General features: G+C 47.8%; 1 protein-coding gene across 1 annotated transcript in view; it reads right to left on the bottom strand.

Annotated features, from left to right (window-relative positions):
- Positions 1-4227: 4227 nt before the first annotated feature.
- The window catches only part of WNT9A (Wnt family member 9A), a 64586-nt gene continuing 48733 nt past the window's right edge, over positions 4228-20080 (bottom strand). Inside the window, exons 2-4 of the mRNA XM_033165895.1 lie at positions 13299-13558; positions 11635-11897; positions 4228-5208 (exon numbers count right to left, since the gene is read on the bottom strand). Coding sequence (XP_033021786.1) covers positions 4735-5208; positions 11635-11897; positions 13299-13558 — 997 coding nt within the window. The 3' untranslated portion in view covers positions 4228-4734. The remainder of the gene's footprint in view (positions 5209-11634; positions 11898-13298; positions 13559-20080) is intronic.

The raw sequence follows: 20080 nt of genomic DNA, 5'->3' as shown, positions 1-20080 counted from the left end.
AAAAAAATTGGCCTTTTACTATTGCAATGCTCTCAGTTCAGAAGGTTGACACGTTTTCACCCACAAGGGGAATCCATCCAGGATTTGGGGTTGGGGACCATGCCTTTAAATGAGCCTAAGACATTTTGGTGTCAGAGGCAGAAAATGCAGAATCCCTCCTTCCCCTTTACTGGGGGTAAAATTACTAATCTGAAGCTGCAATCCAATGCACATTTACTTGTGTAAATATCTCAGCAGGGTTTACTGAGGAGTAGCAATTAACAGGATTGTCTTTAATGGTACACTAACCTCCACACAGTTGGAGGTTGACCCAATATATTGAGATGCAATATATAATAATTTAGGGCTGTGATCCTAGGCAGATTTCTACAGGAAGTCCTAAGTGAGCCCAGAGATCTGCTCCTTTTAAATTGCACAGGACCAGTGATTGTTTTCCCCCATGTTTTGAGAACGTTTTTGCAACAGAATGCGGGTATTTTGCAGGTTCCCCCAACTCCAATTCAAACTGGCATATCAATATTTGCAGCAAAGCTAGGTTCCTACAGTCAGCTACAGCGCCATCCTACCCATAAGGGCACGATGTCGAAGAAAGAAAAAGCCCATTCACACTTTTGCTTTCTGGTGAACACAACATTTAGCCAGATCTCAATGGCAAAATACAGCAGTGGCGTCCATTACAAGGGTTCGATTCCCTACAGCCAGGTTTATCCCCAGCAGCAATCCACTGAGTGAAACTAGCTCAGTATTGCCTACACTGACTGGCAGCAGCTCTGCGAAAGCAAGAAACTGGGTGGGTGGGTGTGTAAGGATGTCTCCCTTTCGTCAGCCAACCTGGACAAAAATCCAGAAAGCAAGGTCATTTACAGCTGATAAGGGGGACAGGCCCAGGGGGGCACAAGGCTACCCCAATCATGGGGGCTGCACAGGGCAACAGGCAAAGATGTTGACTCGGATATGGGGGAAAGAAATCCCCTCACTTCCTCTTCAGCACAGATCTTTGGGGTCATAGTGTCTTTGGCAAAAAGTTTCCCAGATTATACAAAACAAAATAAAACAAAAAATTCCTTCCAGTAGCACCTTAGAGACCAACTAAGTTTGTTCTTGGTATGAGCTTTTGTGTGCATGCACACTTCTTCAGATACACTGAAACAGAAGTCACCAGATCCTTAAATATAGTGAGGGAGTGGGGAGGGGTATTACTCAGAAGGGTGGTGGGAATGGGTGATCAGCTGATAGGTGTGGAAAACCTGTTGACGACTCATAACGGCTGCAATTAGTCTTGCAGGGAAAGGCAAGGGGTGAGATGGCTAAAGATAGCTTTGTCATGTATAATGAGATAAGAATCCAATGTCTTTGTTCAGACCAGGTTTCTCCATGGTTTTAAGTTTGGTGATTAGTTGCAATTCAGCCACTTCTCTTTCTAGTCTATTTCTGAAATTCCTTTGTATTAAGACAGCTACTTTGAGATCTTTTATAGAATGTCCTGGGAGACTGAAGTGTTCTCCTACTGGTTTCTCTGTCTGGTGACTTCTGTTTCAGTGTATCTGAAGAAGTGTGCATGCACACGAAAGCTCATACCAAGAACAAACTCTGTTGGTCTCTAAGGTGCTACTGAAAGGAAATTTTTATTTTATTTTGTTTTGGCTATGGCAGACCAACACGGCTACCTAACTGTAACCAGATTATACACTCATTCTTGCCAAAGAATGTATTGCAAGTTAGGAAACACTCCCTAGAGAGAAAAGCATAATTTGTGTCGCTCCCCAACTCAACACACTCAAAACAGGTTTCACCTGGGGCAGCAAAATAGCTCAATCTGGCCCTGCCCCCAGCTTACAATGGAGCTCAGCTGTAATAGTTAAGGTACCATAGCGAGATCAGGCATGGATGAGTCAGTATCTATAGCCCAGGCATAGGCAAACTCGGCCCTCCAGATGCTTGGGGACTACAACTCCCATCATCCCTGACCACTGGTCCTGTTAGCTAGGGATCATGGGAGTTGTAGTCCCAAAACATGTGGAGGGCTGAGTTTGCCTATGCCTGCTCTACCTCATATCAAATTCTTAAGAATCAATCCCTATATCTGTTTGGTTCTATCCCATTTTTGCATCTGGAAATACATTTTTTTTTCCAATTTAGAGATGGGCAAAAATCCAAAGGAAAATTATGTTCCAAGTTGCACATCAAACCCAGGGGGTGTAAATTCGGGTCAGTTTACTGGGGGGGGAAATGTGTTCACTGGCCTAAACTTTCCTCCTTGACTGTTTGTGATCCGTTCTTCCAGTGAGCTAGGACTGAGCTGCACGGTCCAGATCCCACACACAAGAAGAAGAAAATCTGAAGAATGTGGCATGCGGCATGCATCACGCCCAATTTTGTCAGAGAAGTAATGATTTGGACAAAGTTATGTGTGCATGCAAAACAAGGGGGAGAGAGATCAAACATGCTCAAGAGAGGACTGGACAGAATACCACATTGAAACCATAAGAAGGTACTTCTGAAAGACTTAATAAATAAATGTTCCATATTTATATTTAGGCGCATTTATATATATATATATATATATTTATATATATCCACATTGAATAATAGGTTTCTATTCAGCCTTTTCTCAAACCAATTTGCACAGAACTTCAGGACTGGTCCATCTGGTGTGACACCCAAGGACAGTTCAGATTGAGGAGTCTGTTGCATGGAGAGCCACCAGGGCAGAGAGGGAGGGGAATGTGCGTCTTTGAGGTTCAACATCTGTTGCAACTGGTCTCATCTGGCCTTCAAAAAAGATGGACGAGAACAACCATCATCCAATTTTTGCAGAATCCTGGACCAGCAAAAGGAAGCCTCTTGGCCACCCTCCATCAGTTTTCCAATCTGACGGTACACAAAGCCAGTCAAATCCATCCCCTCCCAGTAGATGCACAATAATATAGCTTAGATACGAGGCGAGTGGCTACTAATTTTTATTGTTATTTTTAGAGAAGCGGCAGTAAAGGGGGGGGGGAAGATAGAGAGGGCTTCCTTCGAAGATTGGACAGCCCCAGGCACACAAACGGAAACCATGCAGAACGTTTTTTTTTCTTATCCAGCTCCCCACTGAAAACCAGGTCAAGAGGTTTTAAAAAAAAAAGTTCTTTTTTTTTTTAAAAAAAAAATGCTACTACTGGAGAATCAGAAATGCCTAATGCCAATTATCACTGCCTACAGTGGGCACTTTGCCAAGAAGTTAGCTAGCCGCTTCTGATCCAAGTAGTATTGTTGAAGGAGGGAAATCGTCGCAGCCAAAGTCAGCATATTTGTAACGTTCCAATTCTAAAAAGCAATAGAGGAATCACAAGTAGCCCAGAATACCCTTTGCTTTTGGTCACTGCTGTTGGTTCTTGTCAGGCTTCCCTTCCCCTCTTGATGGTTGCCAGTCAGTCACTCAGAACCCAATATTTGCACCGCTGTCAGAACTGCTGTTGTATTTGATTTCGAAAATGCACGATGCCTCAATCTAGCGGCTTAAGGAGGGAAATGTTACAAAGATCTTTACAGAGATCTGTGCCGGTATAAACCACTACCGCCGTTGAGTGTAACTGGAATGAGATCCGAAGAGATGTAAGAGTAAGTCGGGGTTGTGCGATCCGGTCAAGAACAGCTTACGAGGAAAGGTCAAAGCAGCATTGCAGCCTAAAAGGCAACAGGGTTTCTCCATAAAATCAGGAAGGCAACTTGCCAAAACTGCATGTCCAGAAGTCAGAATTTCAATACGTATTGGAATTTAAGGCAGCCGCCACAGGGCGAGTTTTGGAGCAATAAGAGGTACAAAATAAAAAACAGCAACAACAATAATAATAAGGAGTTACAGAGTGCTGGTGTGTCCCTGGGAAGGTTTAAGGAGGCCTCTAGTGGTTTTCATCATTTGCAAAAGTAGATTGTGAAGGTGACAAGAAGTAAGAGGGGGAATGAAGTGCGGCAATGCAATGAGACGTCTTGACATTTGGAAGGAAATCTCACAGTGTCTGCTTCTAAGTGGAGATGGTCAAACCAAACCTTCCACGTTGGGGAACCACAACCGCCTTCCATCAAGCAGGTCACATTGAAACATCCTATTTTAGGAGATTCCCAATATGTAACTTTTTTAAACTTTGACTCTCCTCCTTGGGGAGGTGCTGAAGTCCAACGTCACCACCCATTCCCTGGATACAATTTTGGTATCGAAAGCTTCATAAAATTGTGTGTGTGTGTGTGCTTTTTTTCATTCCTCACCATGGATCTGAAGACAGTCAGGCCAGCCATGGAACAAACAGGACAATCCAGATTACAGGCCAGAAGGTTCTCTACCCAAAAGAGAATGCCTTGTTCAGCCAAGGTTTCGTGAAGGGCAGTGACAAGGGGAAACAGCTAGGAATCCCATCTCAGCCACCACAAATTATTTTGTTGCATTTTTCGCAACGGCGCACAAACAATCGATACGGACTCCATGCAATAGGCACTTGTCTCCATGCACTTGGACCTCCAGAAGCATCAGCTGGGTTTGCAGAGAAGGGGGCCAGAAGGTCGAGGAAACAAGAAGGCAAGAGTTGGGGGGGTCACCTGTACCCTACAAAGTGCTTACATCATCTCGGCAATCGCTTCTCAAGTCAACCGTGAAAAAACACCCTTTCAAACCCTGTTTCACCTCCCTGGGTGGGCCCTCTCCCATCATCAGCAAAGGCGATCCGCTGGCGTGCAAGACCCCTCTCGCTTGCCGCATCAGTCCTTGCACGTGTAGACCTCCTCCCTCTGCGTACACTGTTTGCACTCCACGTAGCAGCACCAGCGGACCTGGCACTGGCAGGGCCTGGTCACCACGCGGCTCTGGGTGTTGTGCCCCCGCCCGCAGCAGATGCTCTCGCAGTTCTTGTCCTTGTAACACTTCCTGCCCGACGTGCCGGGCGAGTAGCGGCTCACCAGGCAGAAGCTGGGCGAGTCGTCGATGTAGACGAGGTCCGTAGTCCGTGGGATTTGGTCGCCGTGGCCCGGGATGGACTTCTTGGGCGGGGAGATGTCACCCTCGCCCGTGGCCTCGTTGGTCGTGCTGCCCACTTTGAGGGCCATCTCGTACCTCTGCTTCAGCTGCTTGCCAATCTCGTGGAACGGGGAGAGCTGACGCCAGCAAGTCCGGACGGTGCAGGAACCGGAAACGCCATGGCACTTGCAGGTGGTCTCGACGCCAGCTTTGATCACCTGCAGGTAAGGAACAGAGCGTTAACGACGGGCAAGGCACAAGCGAGCAGGCAGCAAAACGGTGCTGTTGGGATCGACTGAGTTCAGGCTTCCAGGCAAATGAACAATGTGCCCTCTTTCCTTTTTTAAAAAGAGTGTTTCTAAGAGCTACAAAGACAAGCGTTCTCTGTTAACATTGACAAGAGGTTCCCAGAACTCTACACATAAGAAGAGAAGCATAGCCTTGGCTAGATCATGCCAATGAGCCATTACGTCTAGGATCGCCACCAACAGGGCCGGATTTAGGTTGGATGAGGCCCTAAGCTACTGAAGGTAATGGGGCCCTTTATATGTAGAGCTGTCCTTTGCCAACAACAAACCGTCACTGTTTTTTTGTGTTGAATATATGCTATATGGTAATTTATGGACCTAATAGGTATCTAAAGCCATTTGCACATGCAGAATGTAGGCACCCTATATATAGAAAGGAGCAAACCAGTGATATTTTAGGGAGCAGGCTAGCAGGGGGGGCCCATTACTTACATCCTAGGAGCCGACACAACACAAAACACTGTTGCTGCATGTAGGTTTTATTTTATTTGTTTTTTATCTTGTATTTTGGAAATGTACATCCAGTTTTTCCCCCTTTAATTTTTTTTTTGGGGGGGGGCCAAGAGAGTGGGGCCCTAAGCTATATCTTGTTTAGCTTATATGTAAATCCGGCACTGGTCACCAACCAGATGTCTCTGGGAAACTCAAAACAGGGGTTGAAAAGTTATCCCGCCCCCCAATGCCTTGACTATTCATTTAACTGGTATAATTCATACGATTTCCATTCTCTTAGTTAGAAAACCTGCTCCTCCTTTGTAAGAAATCAGTATTTTTGTGGAAGCACCCACACTTCGGATGAAATTAAAAGACAACTCAACTAATTCATAGAGGAGAGGGCTGTCACAGGGGCTACTAGCCAGGATGGCTGTGCTCTCCCCTACACGGTCAGGGGCAGCAATGCTTCTTCTGGGTACCAGTTGCTGGAAACCGCAGGAGGGGAGAGGGCTCTTGTGTTCGAATTCTGCTCGTGGGTTTCCCGTAACGGGCATCTGGTCAGCCCCTGTAAGAACAGGAAGCTGGACTAGATGGGCCATTGGCCTGATCCAGAAGGCTCTCCTCCTCCTCTTCTGATGAAGCCAGAAAGACTGGGAAGGGCAAACATGGATATTATCCTGCCCAGGGTAACAGCCTCCCCTTTCATGGTGCCCCTCAGATTTGTAAGACACGCTTGAACAGACATACCTCACCGGGGGGGGGGGGAGAGGTGGAGTGGAAGGGAACGAGAAAGAAAGAAAGAAAGAAGGGGTCAGTCCTTTGGGGGATTAAGGAACTTAGCAACGCTCCAGAGAGGTAGTCAGAAAGTTATGCTTAATGATACTTTGCTGAGAAACATGGGCAAGAGGCCGGGGGGGGGGGGCAGAGAGGCAGATTTAATTAAAACATCACTTAACTCTGGCCTGGTGGAACAAAATCAAGTGTGCTAACACTCTGACTTTTCATTAATGGGACACAAAAGGGAGAATTGCAATCGAGGGGAGATTTTTTTTCGGGGGGAGAAAGAAGAGAAGGGGGGGCGCATTGCTAGAATTATACAGCCGCTCGTTTTAATATACATGAAAACCATCCAGCAACCTTGGAGCACGGGAGGCCTGGAGGGTGGGAGAGAGAGGGAGGTCTGTGGTTTCTCACTCCTGCTTCTTTCTCCACTATCCCATTCCCAAGAATAGTTGAATGAACTGGGATGGATCTGTCAGGAGGGGCCGGGGGGGGGAATTCTTACATTTAAAAAAATAAATAAAAATAAGCTGCAGAATTCTTAGGCTTGTTTTTTTCCTCCCCTCACCGAGAGAGAAGAAAGAAGGAGCTTGGCCAAGTCCTTCTGGCTAATTACCTCAAAACACAAACACACACACACACACACACCGTGCCATACAAGCTGGCCTTGTCACCAGCGTTGAGGTCATATCGTAAGCGCTTGAGCGAGGCATGAAATGGGCACAAGAGGGGTCAGAGAGGGAGATTCTTGCGCTCTTCTGGGGCAAAGAGACACAGCTGAGGTGGGTGTGGGGGGAAAAGGAGAAATGAAATCTTCACCGGGAAGCAAATTTTTAAAGCGGCGGCAAAGGGGTGGGCCGGGTGGCAAGCATGGCCCTGGAAGACTTGCGTCACTCAGAAATTCTCCAGCGCGGGGTCAGGAAAAAGGTTCCCCTTGTGCCCAAAGCAGCAAGAAATCCCGCCTGCCAATAGCTCAAAGGGTCGGGAGGTGGAAACCAGTCTATTGAGCCTCAGGAGAGCCGTTACGATCTGAAGCGCAGCAAGATTGTGTGTGTGTGTGTGTGTAATGGAAAACACAACATTCCATACTGCTGAGAGACCACCAAGCCAGGGCAATGGAGAAGACACTTTCAGGCCTCCCTATTTCTAGAGCGTTTTTCTCAACCGTCACAAAGGATGGGGAAGACCATTTGATGCAGCTCAGCTTCCAACGGCAAACCTACCAGATCTGCACCACCAGAAAAATATACGAGAACCGAAAACAAAAAAAACAGCCACGCTTGGAAATGGACACTTCTCCGAATTTTGCAATGCTGGCTTTCCAGCCAAGTAACATCCATAGTTAAAGCTATGGTTTTGCCAGTAGTGATGTATGGAAGTGAGAGCTGGACCATAAAGAAGGCTGATCGCCGAAGAATTGATGCTTTTGAATTATGGTGCTGGAGGAGACTCTTGAGAGTCCCGTGGACTGCAAGAAGATCAAACTGATCCATTCTCAAGGAAATCGGCCCTGAGTGCTCTCTAGAAGGACAGATCCTGAAGTTGAGGCTCCAGTACTTTGGCCACCTCATGAGAAGAGAAGACTCCCTGGAAAAGACCCTGATGTTGGGAAAGGTGGAGGGCACAAGGAGAAGGGGACAACAGAGGATGAGATGGTTGGACAGTGTTCTCGAAGCTACTAACATGAGTCTGACCAAACTGCGGGCGACAGTGGAGGATAGGGGTGCCTGGCGTGCTCTGGTCCATGGGGTCACGAAGAGTCGGACACGACTGAACAACAACAACATCCATAGAAATGCATATGTTCGAGATAAAAAAGTGAAAACTTACCCCCCCCCAAAAAAAATGCATTCCAATCCAGAAAACAGCTTTGCCAATGGGTGCGTTTTAGGAAAGGTTACGTACAACGACGGGCGTCCTAGGAGAAATTTGCACCCAAAGGCTGGTGGATTTTCAGGACTTAAAAAATAAATTGCACGGGAATGTGGGAAACCAAACTTAAGCTTAGAGAAATTGGCATAGACTCCCTAATTATCACCTGGGAGTCATTGTTGTGTGTGAAGTTACAGAGCCAGAGAATTCCTCAGTCCCCTCAAGAGACAATGCCCAGGATTCTCTGAACAGGGAAAGTTTTGTCAGTTAACAGATAAACCTTTGAAGTGGGATGGGACCTGGCCACTAACTAAGCAGACCAAGAGGTCAACAGGGCATGGTTCACCAAGCCACCATGGGCCCATAGCATGGCGGCCGCAGGGCTAAGGAAACAGATTTGGAGTGGAGAATTGTGCTGGGAGGGGGTGTGGAATGACAGCAAAACCTAGGACAGGTCTTAAATCTCCTTTGACTGTTTCTTGCACCCCTAGATTAGAATTTAATCTGTGCATACAGCAAGCATCTCTACATCACCACTGCTCAAACTCAGGGTCGATCTTGGAGAATAAACTCTATTGAGCGCTTGTTATCCGTCTCTCTGGCTAGTCATAGGCTGGGAGCTATGCAAAATACCCAAGGGAAGTCTCTATTCATACATACATCCATCTGGTAATTTAACCAAGACATGTCCAGCCCACTTGGAAGCATCACTCTAAGCTTAAGAGCTACAAACTTGCCTTTTTAATAACAACAAAGAGCCAAAATCCTCAGAGAAAAGTGTGGGGAGACAGGGGTTACTGGTATAGGGTCACATGGCTCCTAGTTTCACAGTTAAGGAGCTAGGTGGAGAGGAACCAGCATGGTATAGGGGTAAGAGCATCAAAACTGGTCCTGGGAGACCAGGGTTCAAATCCACATGAAGAAGAAGAAGAAGAAGAAGAAGAAGAAGAAGAAGAAGAAGAAGAAGAAGAAGAAGAAGGAAGAAGAAGAAGAAGAAGAAGAAGAAGAAGAAGAAGAAGAAGAAGAAGAAGAAGAGGAGTTTGGATTTGATATCCCACTTTATCACTACCCGAAGGAGTCTCAAAGCGGCTCACATTCTCCTTTCCCTTCCTCCCCCACAACAAACATTCTGTGAGGTGAGTGGGGCTGAAAGACTTCAGAGAAGCGTGACTAGCCCAAGGTAACCCAGCAGCTGCACCTACTCACCTAACCTACCCTCATATGGGACATGCTCTCCATCCACACAAGTTCTGAGCTTTGAGGCCAGCCTTCCCTACCTGGACCCCTCAAGATGCTTTGGCCCACAATTCCCAGCCAGTGGTCCAGAACACCTGGAGGAGGACACCAGGCCAAGAAAGGCTGTGCTAGGAAGGGGGGAAAATAGGACAGAACCCAAATCAAGATCCTTGCCCGAAATGCCAGCTTTTCCGTTCTGCAAGAACCTGCAGGTTCTAGATCTGTGCATGCACAGAACATTTCCGACAGCTCTCTGTCTCAGAAAAGCTGCCCAGACACCCATGCCCACGCCCCAAAGCCGTTCCCATAGCAACACTCCTGCGAATCTTCTCAGGTCTGATTAACACACTGCTCAAACCCAAATCTTATTAGTGTCAGCTTACTGTGGTCAGTTCCCCTCCCCTTTATCCCCCCCCAACCCAATGGAGGCTCTCTTTGTTTGCACTGAAACAGAATCTCAGTGACTTCAACCAGCTTATAGCAGCCTTTAAGTTTGGGGTTCTACTGCACTTGTTACGAAAGCCTAAGTGGCAACAAGGCCTTTCCGATACAGGGCGCCACTTTTTTGGAGGGCCGGGGTGGAGATAAGGTGAACGATCAGATTCTCGAGTTGCTGGAGTGCGATCCGTTCCATTCTCCCCACTTGAGCTGCACCAGATTCCCACAGTGCTTGTTCTTTTCCCGCAAAAAAGTCCCATTTGGGAACACTACAAAGTTCTCTCCAAAGCAACACCTCAAAGGCAAGGGGAGAATTGGACTTAGACGCAAAACCTGACCTGCCAACTCTGTCTAGAGATTGGGGAGAGCCACGTTGACCAACAAGATACCCGCACACGGGACTTGAGCACCTGCGATTCCTAGGAACTGGAATTCAGTAGCATTGCTGCTTCTGAGCTTGGAAGCCATTGTGGCTGGAAGCCATTGACAGCCTTCTCCTCAAGCACTGCCTCTTTCCATTTGAACCTACCTGGACCCTGAGATCATCGTCTGGGGCCCTTCTTCATGTGCCTCCTCCTCGAGAGGTCCAGAGGGTGGCAGCATGAGAACAGGGCCTTCTCTGCAGTGGCTCCCCATCTGTGGCATGCTCTCCCTGGGGAAGTTTGCATGGTGCCTTCATTATACACCTTTAGGTGTCAGGCAAAAAACCAGGCCTTTGGTTGATCTGATTGACATGCTATGCCCTTTTAAAATGTGGCTCTTTCTATTAGGCATTTTAGGTAAAGACATTTTGAAATGTGATAGAAATTTAGTATTGTATGCCACAACAGCAGCAAGAGTTTTGATAGCCAAAAGCTGGAAGTTGGAAGAACTACCTACTATTGAACAATGGCAGATGAAGATGTTGGAGTATATGGAGCTGGCAGAAATGACCGGGAGAATCCGTGACCAGAGAATCGAAGCGGTGGAAAAAGAATGGGGAAAATTTAAATTGTATTTAAAAAAGTATTGTAAGATTTAAAGTTAGGTTTTTATTTGAAGAAAAGGATAGGCTGTCATATATATAATTTGAACTAAATAATGTGAATTTTTAGGAGAGTATAGAATTTAGAAATAGATTTAGAAAATGTTTTTGTTTATGATTATTTTTAAAATATGTGATTGATTTAAATTGGGAAGTTACGTAAAATATTTTGTAAGGGACGCAATAAGGGGAAACAGGAGGAAGTCCACTCAAAGATGTGAAGAAAGTTGAGATTTTTAATAATAGTTTATCTTTGTTTTTATTTTTTGTAGAATGTTTTGTTTTGTAGTTTTGTTCTTTTTTCTTTTTTGTATGTATATGTTGTGGTTTTTGGATTTTTTTTTAATAAATATCATTTAAAAATAAATAAATAAAATGTGGCTCTTTCTTGGGGGAGGGTTATTGGGTTGTTGTTTTCATTTTGATTATATATATGGTAGTTTTTCTGTTGATCTTTTCTGTGAACTGCCCTCAGACCTCCGGGTATAGGGCAGTACATAAATCAAAATAAACAACAACAACAACTGCCTCCATCACTTGCACAGCCTCACCTTCATGCCAACTAGGTTGTTGTGGAAATCCACCCTGGCTCGCAGGTCCTTGTTGGACTTCTTCCCCAGGAACTCCTTGACAAACTTGTTGCTGTACTTGAGGTTGTCGCCGCAGCCGCCCCACTGCCAGGCCTCCCGGTTCTCCAGGTCGGGGGCCTCGTCGCAGGTGCATCGCTCCATCCGCCCGGCGCTGCAAGCCTTGGCCATGGCGTGCGTGAGTCCTGCCGAAGAGATGGCATAGAGAAAGGCCGTCTCCTTGAAACCTGCAAAGGACAACGGCGTCGTTACCCAGAGGAGGATGGCACTGGTTAAGCCGACACAGCTACACACACACACAGACACACACACACACACACACACTGGGTGTGGGTTTACACCTTTTAAAAGCCTTGCTGTATGTTTCTAAGGAGCGTCTCCACCCCCATCGTTCGGCCCGGACACTGAGGTCCAGCTCCGAGGGCCTTCTGGCGGTTCCCTCACTGCAAAAAGTGAAGTTACAGGGATCCAGGCAGAGGGTCTTCTCGGTGATGGCACCCGCCCTGTGGAACGCCCTCCCATCAGATGTCAAGGAAATAAACGACTATCTGGCTTTTAGATAGGCAGCCCTGCTTAGGGAAGTTTTTAATGTTTGATTGCGTTTTAAATATTCTGTTGGGAGCCGCCCATAGTGGCTGGGGAGGGCCGGGCACAAGGGCAGGGTATAAGTAATAAATTATTATTATTATTATTATTATTATTATTACTACTACTATTATTATTATTATTACCACCCTTGCGGCCCACAGAGTGTGCATGGAAGCATTAGGACAGTGTTTGCTGAAAATGAAATTCCATAAGCTAGAAAAGGCTGACTAACATAGGTTTTCTAAAAAAAATAAAATAAATAAAATTTCCTTCCAGTAGCACCTTAGAGACCAACTAAGTTTGTTCTCGGTACGAGATACACTTTCAGTGTATCTGAAGAGGTGTGCATGCACACGAAAGCTCATACCAAGAACAAACTTAGTTGGTCTCCAAGGGGCTACTGAAAGGATTTTTTATTTTGTTTTGACTATGGCAGACCAACACGGCTACCAACCTGTAATAAGTTTGCTAATAACTGAAGGTGAGACGTTGATGCACTGTCTAGCTCCTGCCCCCCTCTAAATGGCAGACAAAGCCAGAATCATGAAAAAAAGAGTATTCTCCATGCACATAAGGGGAACCAGCTTTTGCTTAGAGTAGCGTCTCCCAATGTTCCTCAACAGGGTGAGTCAGGTGACATCTCCTCAACCCTTTAGGTCCCTGAGAGATATGGGGAGAGGGGAGCTTCTTGCAGCAGGAGAGGGAAACACCCGTGATTCCTCACCAACCAGACTCATCTCTGCCTCTTAGCCTCTCCTGCTTCAGCTTCTCCCTCTGATTCTGGACTTCTCTCTACCACAGATTCTCCCAGCTCACTAAGCCCTGTTGCCTCTTCAGCTTCTGACACCTCCTCCTCCCAGTCTGCTCCCTCTTCTCCCTCCAACCACTCATTGTCATCCCACCACCAACCCCCAAGCTGTGAGAGCCCTGAGGGCCAGACAGAGACACCTGGAGGGCCACATCTGGCTCTCGGCCCAGAGGCTCCCCCACTCCAATCCACTGCCTCCCTCCCTCCCTCCCTCCCTCCTCCGACCCCTCACCTCTCTTCAGAAGGCTGGCCCGATAGCGCCCCTCGAGGGTGCAGTTCCACCGCTCAAAGCGGAACTGGTACTGGCACTCGAGGGCGCTCATGCTGATGGCCTCCACGAGGGTCTCGGCCACACCGGGATCTCGCCGGCACATCCTCCGCTGCTTCTTCTCCAGCTTCAGGCGGTCACAGATTTTGTAATGGGCTTTGACGGCAGCTTCCTCCATTTCTGAAGTCAGAGGGAGGATGGTCAGGGGTTCATTCCCAGTCAACCTTTGGGGAGGAGGAGGAGAAGGAGACCTGCGTCAGTAATCTTGAGGCTCAGACACAACATGGCCTCAAGCAACGATCTGGCATCATGTCATGTATGCCATATCCAGGGGCCTAGCAAGGTAAATTGGTACCCGGGGGCAAAAAAATTGTTTGTCACCCCCCCCCAGGCATGGGAAGGTCAGGTGGTACCTAGTGTGGAAAATTTCTTGTCAACCCCCACCCCATTGATTCCCCCCCTGCAAAAAATGGTTTTACATTATTTCATATTTTCTTACAAAGGAATAATAACAAGTAATAATAAAAAAACCCTTTTATTTATATCCCGCCCTCCCCGGCCAAAGTCGGGCTCGTGGTGGCTAACACCAGATACATAACATTGGTATAAAATCAAACAATAATTAAATTACCTCCTAAAAACCTCTCAAAGTCTAATTAGATGGCTTTCCACAGGGTTAGGCTTGGAAACAGTAAGTGTTCTCTGAACTGAAATTTCAGCCTTTATGACATAGGAAAACAGCCAAGTGAACAGCTATTTTGGTGGAGGAGGGTCAAGATATTAACCAATATGCATGAAATTTCATATATAGCTATATAATCCCTAGTATAGTAAGATAAGACCTTCGGAGCAGGCATTTTCAAAAAAAATTCTTCATAATTTGTCACCCCCTCCATTATGGAACCCGGGGCGACCCGCCCCCCCCTTTGCTACACCCCTGGCCATATCCGTGAATGCCAGTGGGTGTGTAATATCCCTCCTGCTATTTCCAGTGCCCAAGGTTTGTGTGCTATTCCTTAAACAGCCTCAACAGCACCATCCATGCATAAAGAGGAAGGCAGCAGCAGGTTTATGGAAACCCAGAGGTTTGAGTAAAAATGAACCCTTGGAAAAATGGGTTGTTTTGTTTTTTTTAAAACCCAATGAGGAATAAGCACCCTTAGCAGCTATGAAATGCAACTGCCAGGAAGTAAAACCTGGTGTTTTAAAAAGCAGAGACATCACCTTGCCGACAAAGGTCCGTATAGTTAAAGCTATGGTTTTCCCAGTAGTAATGTATGGAAGTGAGAGCTGGACCATAAAGAAGACTGATCGCCGAAGAATGGATGCTTTTGAATTATGGTGCTGGAGGAGACTCTTGAGAGTCCCATGGACTGCAAAAAGATCAAACCTATCCATCCTTAAAGAAATCAGCCCTGAGTGCTCACTGGAAGGGCAGATCCTGAAGCTGAGGCTCCAGTACTTTGGCCACCTCATGAGAAGAGAAGACTCCCTGGAAAAGACCCTGATGTTGGGAAAGATGGAGGGCACTGGGAGAAGGGGAAGACAGAGGATGAGATGGGTGGACAGTGTTCTTGAAGCTACTAACATGAGTTTGGCCAAACTGCGGGAGGCAGTGGAGGATAGGGGTGCCTGGCGTGCTGTGGTCCATGGGGTCACGAAGAGTCGGACACGACTGAACGACTGAACAACAACAACAAAAACCTGGTGTAAAGGAGTCAAGATTAGGGAATGGGCCCGAGTTGTTGGACTATTGAATAGCAGCACTCCACACAAGAGTTTTGTTGCAACTTTAACGTAACTTCAGAGTGGATAATGAAGGTTTTGCATGGCGCGCCCTGTTGCAAAACCAACCTCGTTCAAAATTAAAAGCTGGAGTTCAAACTTGCATGCCTCGATCTCTTCCCAATTGCCCAGTATGAAAGGTGTGCTTCAGCCTTCCCCAAGCTAGTGACACCCCCCACTCCAGAGGTAGTTGGCCATAGCATCCCTGGACGTGGCCTGCACTTACTGGGGCTGATGGGAACTGTAGCGCAAAACATCTGGAGTGAAGCAAGGGGGGGGGAGAAGCCTGACGAAGCCTCACTCATGGGTAAATGCAATGGTTTAAGCCAGTGGTTCCCAAAGGAGACAGTATTATCCCCTGGGGGAGTGGTGGGATTACCTGGAGGCACTAAGAGGCAAGGGGGCACTGGAAATGCACATGACCATCAGACTTTGAAAAGCTGATGCCACTGATTTAAGTTCAATTTTGTCAACTTGATTAAATTAAGTAGCTGTAATTAGATTTAATAAATGAGCAACTCCTTGTTACTGTTTTGCATTTTATTTATCTTCCTTAGTAGGTCATGCAAGCTGCTATTCTGAACAATGCTCTTTATAGGGTAGAGTAGGCATGTCCAACAGGTAGATCGTGATCTACCGGTAGATCACTGGACGTCTGCAATAGATCACTGGCAGATCACCGGCTCCCCCCAAAGAAGCTGAACAACTGCGGCTCCCCTAAAGAAAGCTCAACCTGAAAAAACTCAACAACTTTGACCCGAACCCCCCAGAAATGGACCTTCCTCATTCCTAATTTTGACCTGAACCCCAAAAAAGGAAGTAGATCACTGCCAGTTTTTAACTCTGTGAGTAGATCGCAGTCTCTTGGGAATTGGCCACCTCTGGGACCCAGGTGGCGCTGTGGGTTAAACCACAGAGTCTAGGGCTTGCTGATCAGAAGGTCGGGGGTTCAAATCCCTGCCACGGGGTGAGCTCCCGTTGCTCGGTCCCAGCTCCTGCCCACCTAGCAGTTCGAAAGCACATCAAAGTGCAAGTAGATAAATAGGGACCGCTCCAGCGGGAAGGTAAACGGCGTTTCCGTGCGCTGCTTTGGTTCGCCAGAAGCGGCTTTGTCATGCTGGCCACATGACCCGGAAGCTGTCTGCGGACAAACGCCGGCTCCCTTGGCCTATAGAGCGAGATGAGCGCCGCAACCCCAGAGTCGGACACGACTGGACCTGATGGTCAGGGGGAGGGATGAGTGTATGGAACCAAGGGGGCAGTGGCCCAAAAAAGTTTGGGAATCACTGGTTTTTAAGCTCTCTAAAGCAGGAAGTGCTAAGGAGCCACACATACGCAAAACAGCAACCATATTTCAACCATCTATTCCACCCAGTCCTTTCTGGAGAGCAGCCTGCAAGCTCCCCTCCCCAATATCACTGTACCTGCAGCCCACCCAGATTCTGACACGGCTTAAGGGCCCAACTAATTTTTGGGAAGGAAGCCTTCAAAAACAAACAAACCAACCCACCAGGAACACGGGGTCCCTCCCTGTTCCTTCTCCCAGAGCTGCTTCGCAACACATGGCCCGGCTGTTCTCTCACAAAAACGTGCGGTGAAGTGTAGCCAGGACAGTGTTCCCAGTGCCGGGTGACAACATGCTGGATGGGGACCAGGCTGGCACTGGCTATGGGGGGGGGGGTTGGAGAGGTGAATACAAGCAGCAGAAACATCTGTTGGAACCGCGACCAGGATTGCTGGCCGATCACCCGAGATCCTGGCTCAGGCTTTCCTCTAACCAGGTGTCAGGGAGGGTGGAAGCTGGAGAGTCAGAAAAAGGTGCCGTAAAGTAGTTTGGGTACTTTCCCCCAGCGCTAAAAAGAGAAAACACACACACACAAACACACAGTCACTTCTGGTGCCAGAATTAGCAATTGGCTAAAACTGCCGGGAACTAAGGATGTTGAGCAAGAATCCTGAAGTCATGCCGGATTCTGGCCCTCAAGCGAGGTCTTTGGTTCCGTAAAGAGGCTGCGACCCAGCGTGTTCACAAAGGAGGTGGGTGGATCAGGCCAAAGACCTGTCTAGCCCCGCATCCTGTTTTCACAGTGGCTGACCAGATGCCCCAGTGGGAAGCCAGAAAAGCAACTAGTATGCAGAAGCGGAATGTCTCTGACAACAGAGACAGAACATAGCCATTGTGGCTAGTAGCCATCTAGACTGCAGACATGTCCAACAGGTAGATTGTGATCTATCGGTAGATCACTGGATGTCTGTGGTAGATCACTGCCCCCCCAAAGAAGCTCAACAACGTTGGCTCCCCTAAAAAAAGCTCAATATTTTTGCCCTGTATCCCCAAAAAACTGGGGCTTTCCTTCTCCCTAAAAAAATCTGAAAATCTGAATGCCTTAAAAAGGGCCTTCTTCCTCCCCCAAAAAGCTGAACAACTTTGACCTGAACCCCAAAAAAGAGGGTAGATCACTGCCAGTTTTTAACTCTGTAAGTAGATCGCAATCTCTTGGGAGTTGGCCACCCCTGATCTAGAGCTTTCTCCTCCACATATCTGTCTAATCCTCCTTGAAAGCCATCCAAAGTTGGTGACCCTCACAACCTCCTGTGGAAGCGAGTTCCATAGTTTAACTCTGTGCAGCATGAAGAAGCACTGTCTGGAATCTTCTCACATTCAGCTTCAATGGGTGGCACCATTGGAGAATATCCACTTTCTTCCGTTCATGCCTAATTTTAATACACCTCTATCGTGTCCACCTCCCTTTCAGTAGTCATTTCTCCTAACCCCCAAAGCATTGCAACCTAGGAAAGGTTTTCCTGCGTTAGGTTAATCTGCGCCTTTTTGATCTCTGGGCTAATTTATTGCAAGTAGTTCTATGCCAACTATCCTGTGGTGCTTAAGAAAGTTCAAACAGCCCCAATAACTCTGCAACACAGCTGAGCCACCATCTGAAACATCAAAACCAAAGATTACTCGCCCTTCAAAAGAGAGACAGAGCTGGTTGTTGCGGACAAAGGTTTTGTGTACGTAAGCAGTAAGTTTTTTGCTATAGAATTTTGGTATTTTGTGGCCAAAGTACTTTCCCTTTTTAGAAAGAGTTCAGGTATCTGAAGAAGTGTTCATGCACACGAAAGCTCATACCAAGAACAAACTCAGTTGGTCTCTAAGGTGCTACTGGAAAGAATTTTGTATTTTGTTTCGACTATGGCAGACCAACACGGCTACCCACCTGTAACTGGAACTATGGAAGGCACCACATTGAGCCGCATGAAATGGAAGTCCATCAAGCTCACCAAGAAACTGGCACATATACAGACAGACATCTTCTTTCTAAGTAAATGCAAGAACCTGGACATTATACCCAAGGGTCTTAGAATTAAGAACCCTCTACAATCCACTTATCCTACTGAATATGCAAAGAAACTATGCTGCACTCTCTCCAAGAAGCTGCTCAAACATCTGATCGGCGTTCTGTACTCCAAACAGAAGATAATAAAGGAGGAACTCTCTGTACTGGACAACTCTATTAGGATTCACCCAGCTTGGCAGGAGTTCTACAAGGAAAAGCAAACCATTTACCACTCTCAACTGGAGTTACTGAAAAAAACAGAAAAACAAGGTATCTGAAGAAGTGTGCATGCACACGAAAGCTCATACCAAGAACAAACTCAGTTGGTCTCTAAGGTACTACTGGAAAGAATTTTCTATTTTCTTTCACAAGGAGAGAAATTGCAAGCCAGATCCATGCCCAGGGCTTAGGACATTAGTTGGGAGCAGCCTCTGCATGGCACCCATATAATCCCTTAAAACCCTTTTATGCAATTTATAAAAAGGATGGGGGAAAGGCGGGGGGGTCATGTGCGGTCACTGTGTCAAAAGAGACCCAGCTGAGCCCTCCAGCAAAGGAGAGCTTCTCGCCAGCTTTGGCACAAGCTCATCGGAGTCCCCAACTGGAATGCCAGGAGCAGCGGTGTGCCCTGAATTGTGCGTCTGACACGCAGCTTGCTTTGGTGTTCAAGGGGATTCAGCCAGCCAGAGGTCAGAGGGATTCATCAGGCAGGGGCAGAGAATGGGAGGGGCGTAGGGGGTGGTCTGCCCCGGGTACTGCCCCGGAAGGGGTGACACTCGGGGCCCCGCCCTCGCGATCGGCGACTCCCAGCCGATCCCAAAACCTCACACGGCAGTGGCTGGCTTGTGCGCTCTCTCTCTCTCTCTCTCTCAGCCGGCTCGTGCTTTCCTTTATTTTTTATTTTTCGGTTTTTTCGGCGCTGGGGTGGGCCCTGAGCAGAGCTGCGCACAGAGGCGATGAGCAGGCCAGCAAGGAGGGGCATCACACCAGCCACAAGCATGACGGCTCCGCCCAGGGCCCACCCCAGTGCCAAAAAAGTAAAATAAATAAAATAAGGGAATGACCGCTCCCATTAGGCTTAAAAAAGGAAAGCGCGAGCAGTGCGAGAGAGCACAAGCCGGTCAGTGGATGCTATCCCTTCCTGCTGCTGAGCCCTGAATGGAGTCGAGGGGTGGGTGGGTGATGTGACGCCCCTCGCTGGCCCGCCCCTCAACTCCACCCAGGGCCCAGCAGCAGGGAGAGTGCGCGCCGGCCGAGAGGGAGCAAACCAAGCCCCGCCAACCAGCAAAAACCTCGCTAGGCATGGCGTGCTCAGCCAGCGCACGCTCTCCCTTCCTGCTGATGGGCCCTGGGCGGGGAGGGGCGGGCCAGCGAGGGGCTTCACACCACCCACAAGCGTGATGCCACCTCGCTGGCCCACCCCTCGCCTCTGCGTCAGGACAAATGCACGCTGCAGAGCAACGCCTCGCCCCCCGGGGGGTGCCTCCACGTTGGCCGCCCCGGGCGGCCAAGCGGCTTCCTCCGCCCCTATCATCAGGACAAGAGCTGTTCTATCAAAGGGTCAGGAAACCTTTCCCAGCCAGAGGGCCACCTTCCCTTCCAGGCAATGTTCCAAGGGCCACA

Source organism: Lacerta agilis, chromosome 12 (assembly GCF_009819535.1).
Source record: "Lacerta agilis isolate rLacAgi1 chromosome 12, rLacAgi1.pri, whole genome shotgun sequence".
Taxonomy (NCBI): Eukaryota; Metazoa; Chordata; class Lepidosauria; order Squamata; family Lacertidae; genus Lacerta; species Lacerta agilis.
Note: the sequence above shows the minus strand (reverse complement) of the source record. Positions and strands in the feature narration are given on the sequence as shown.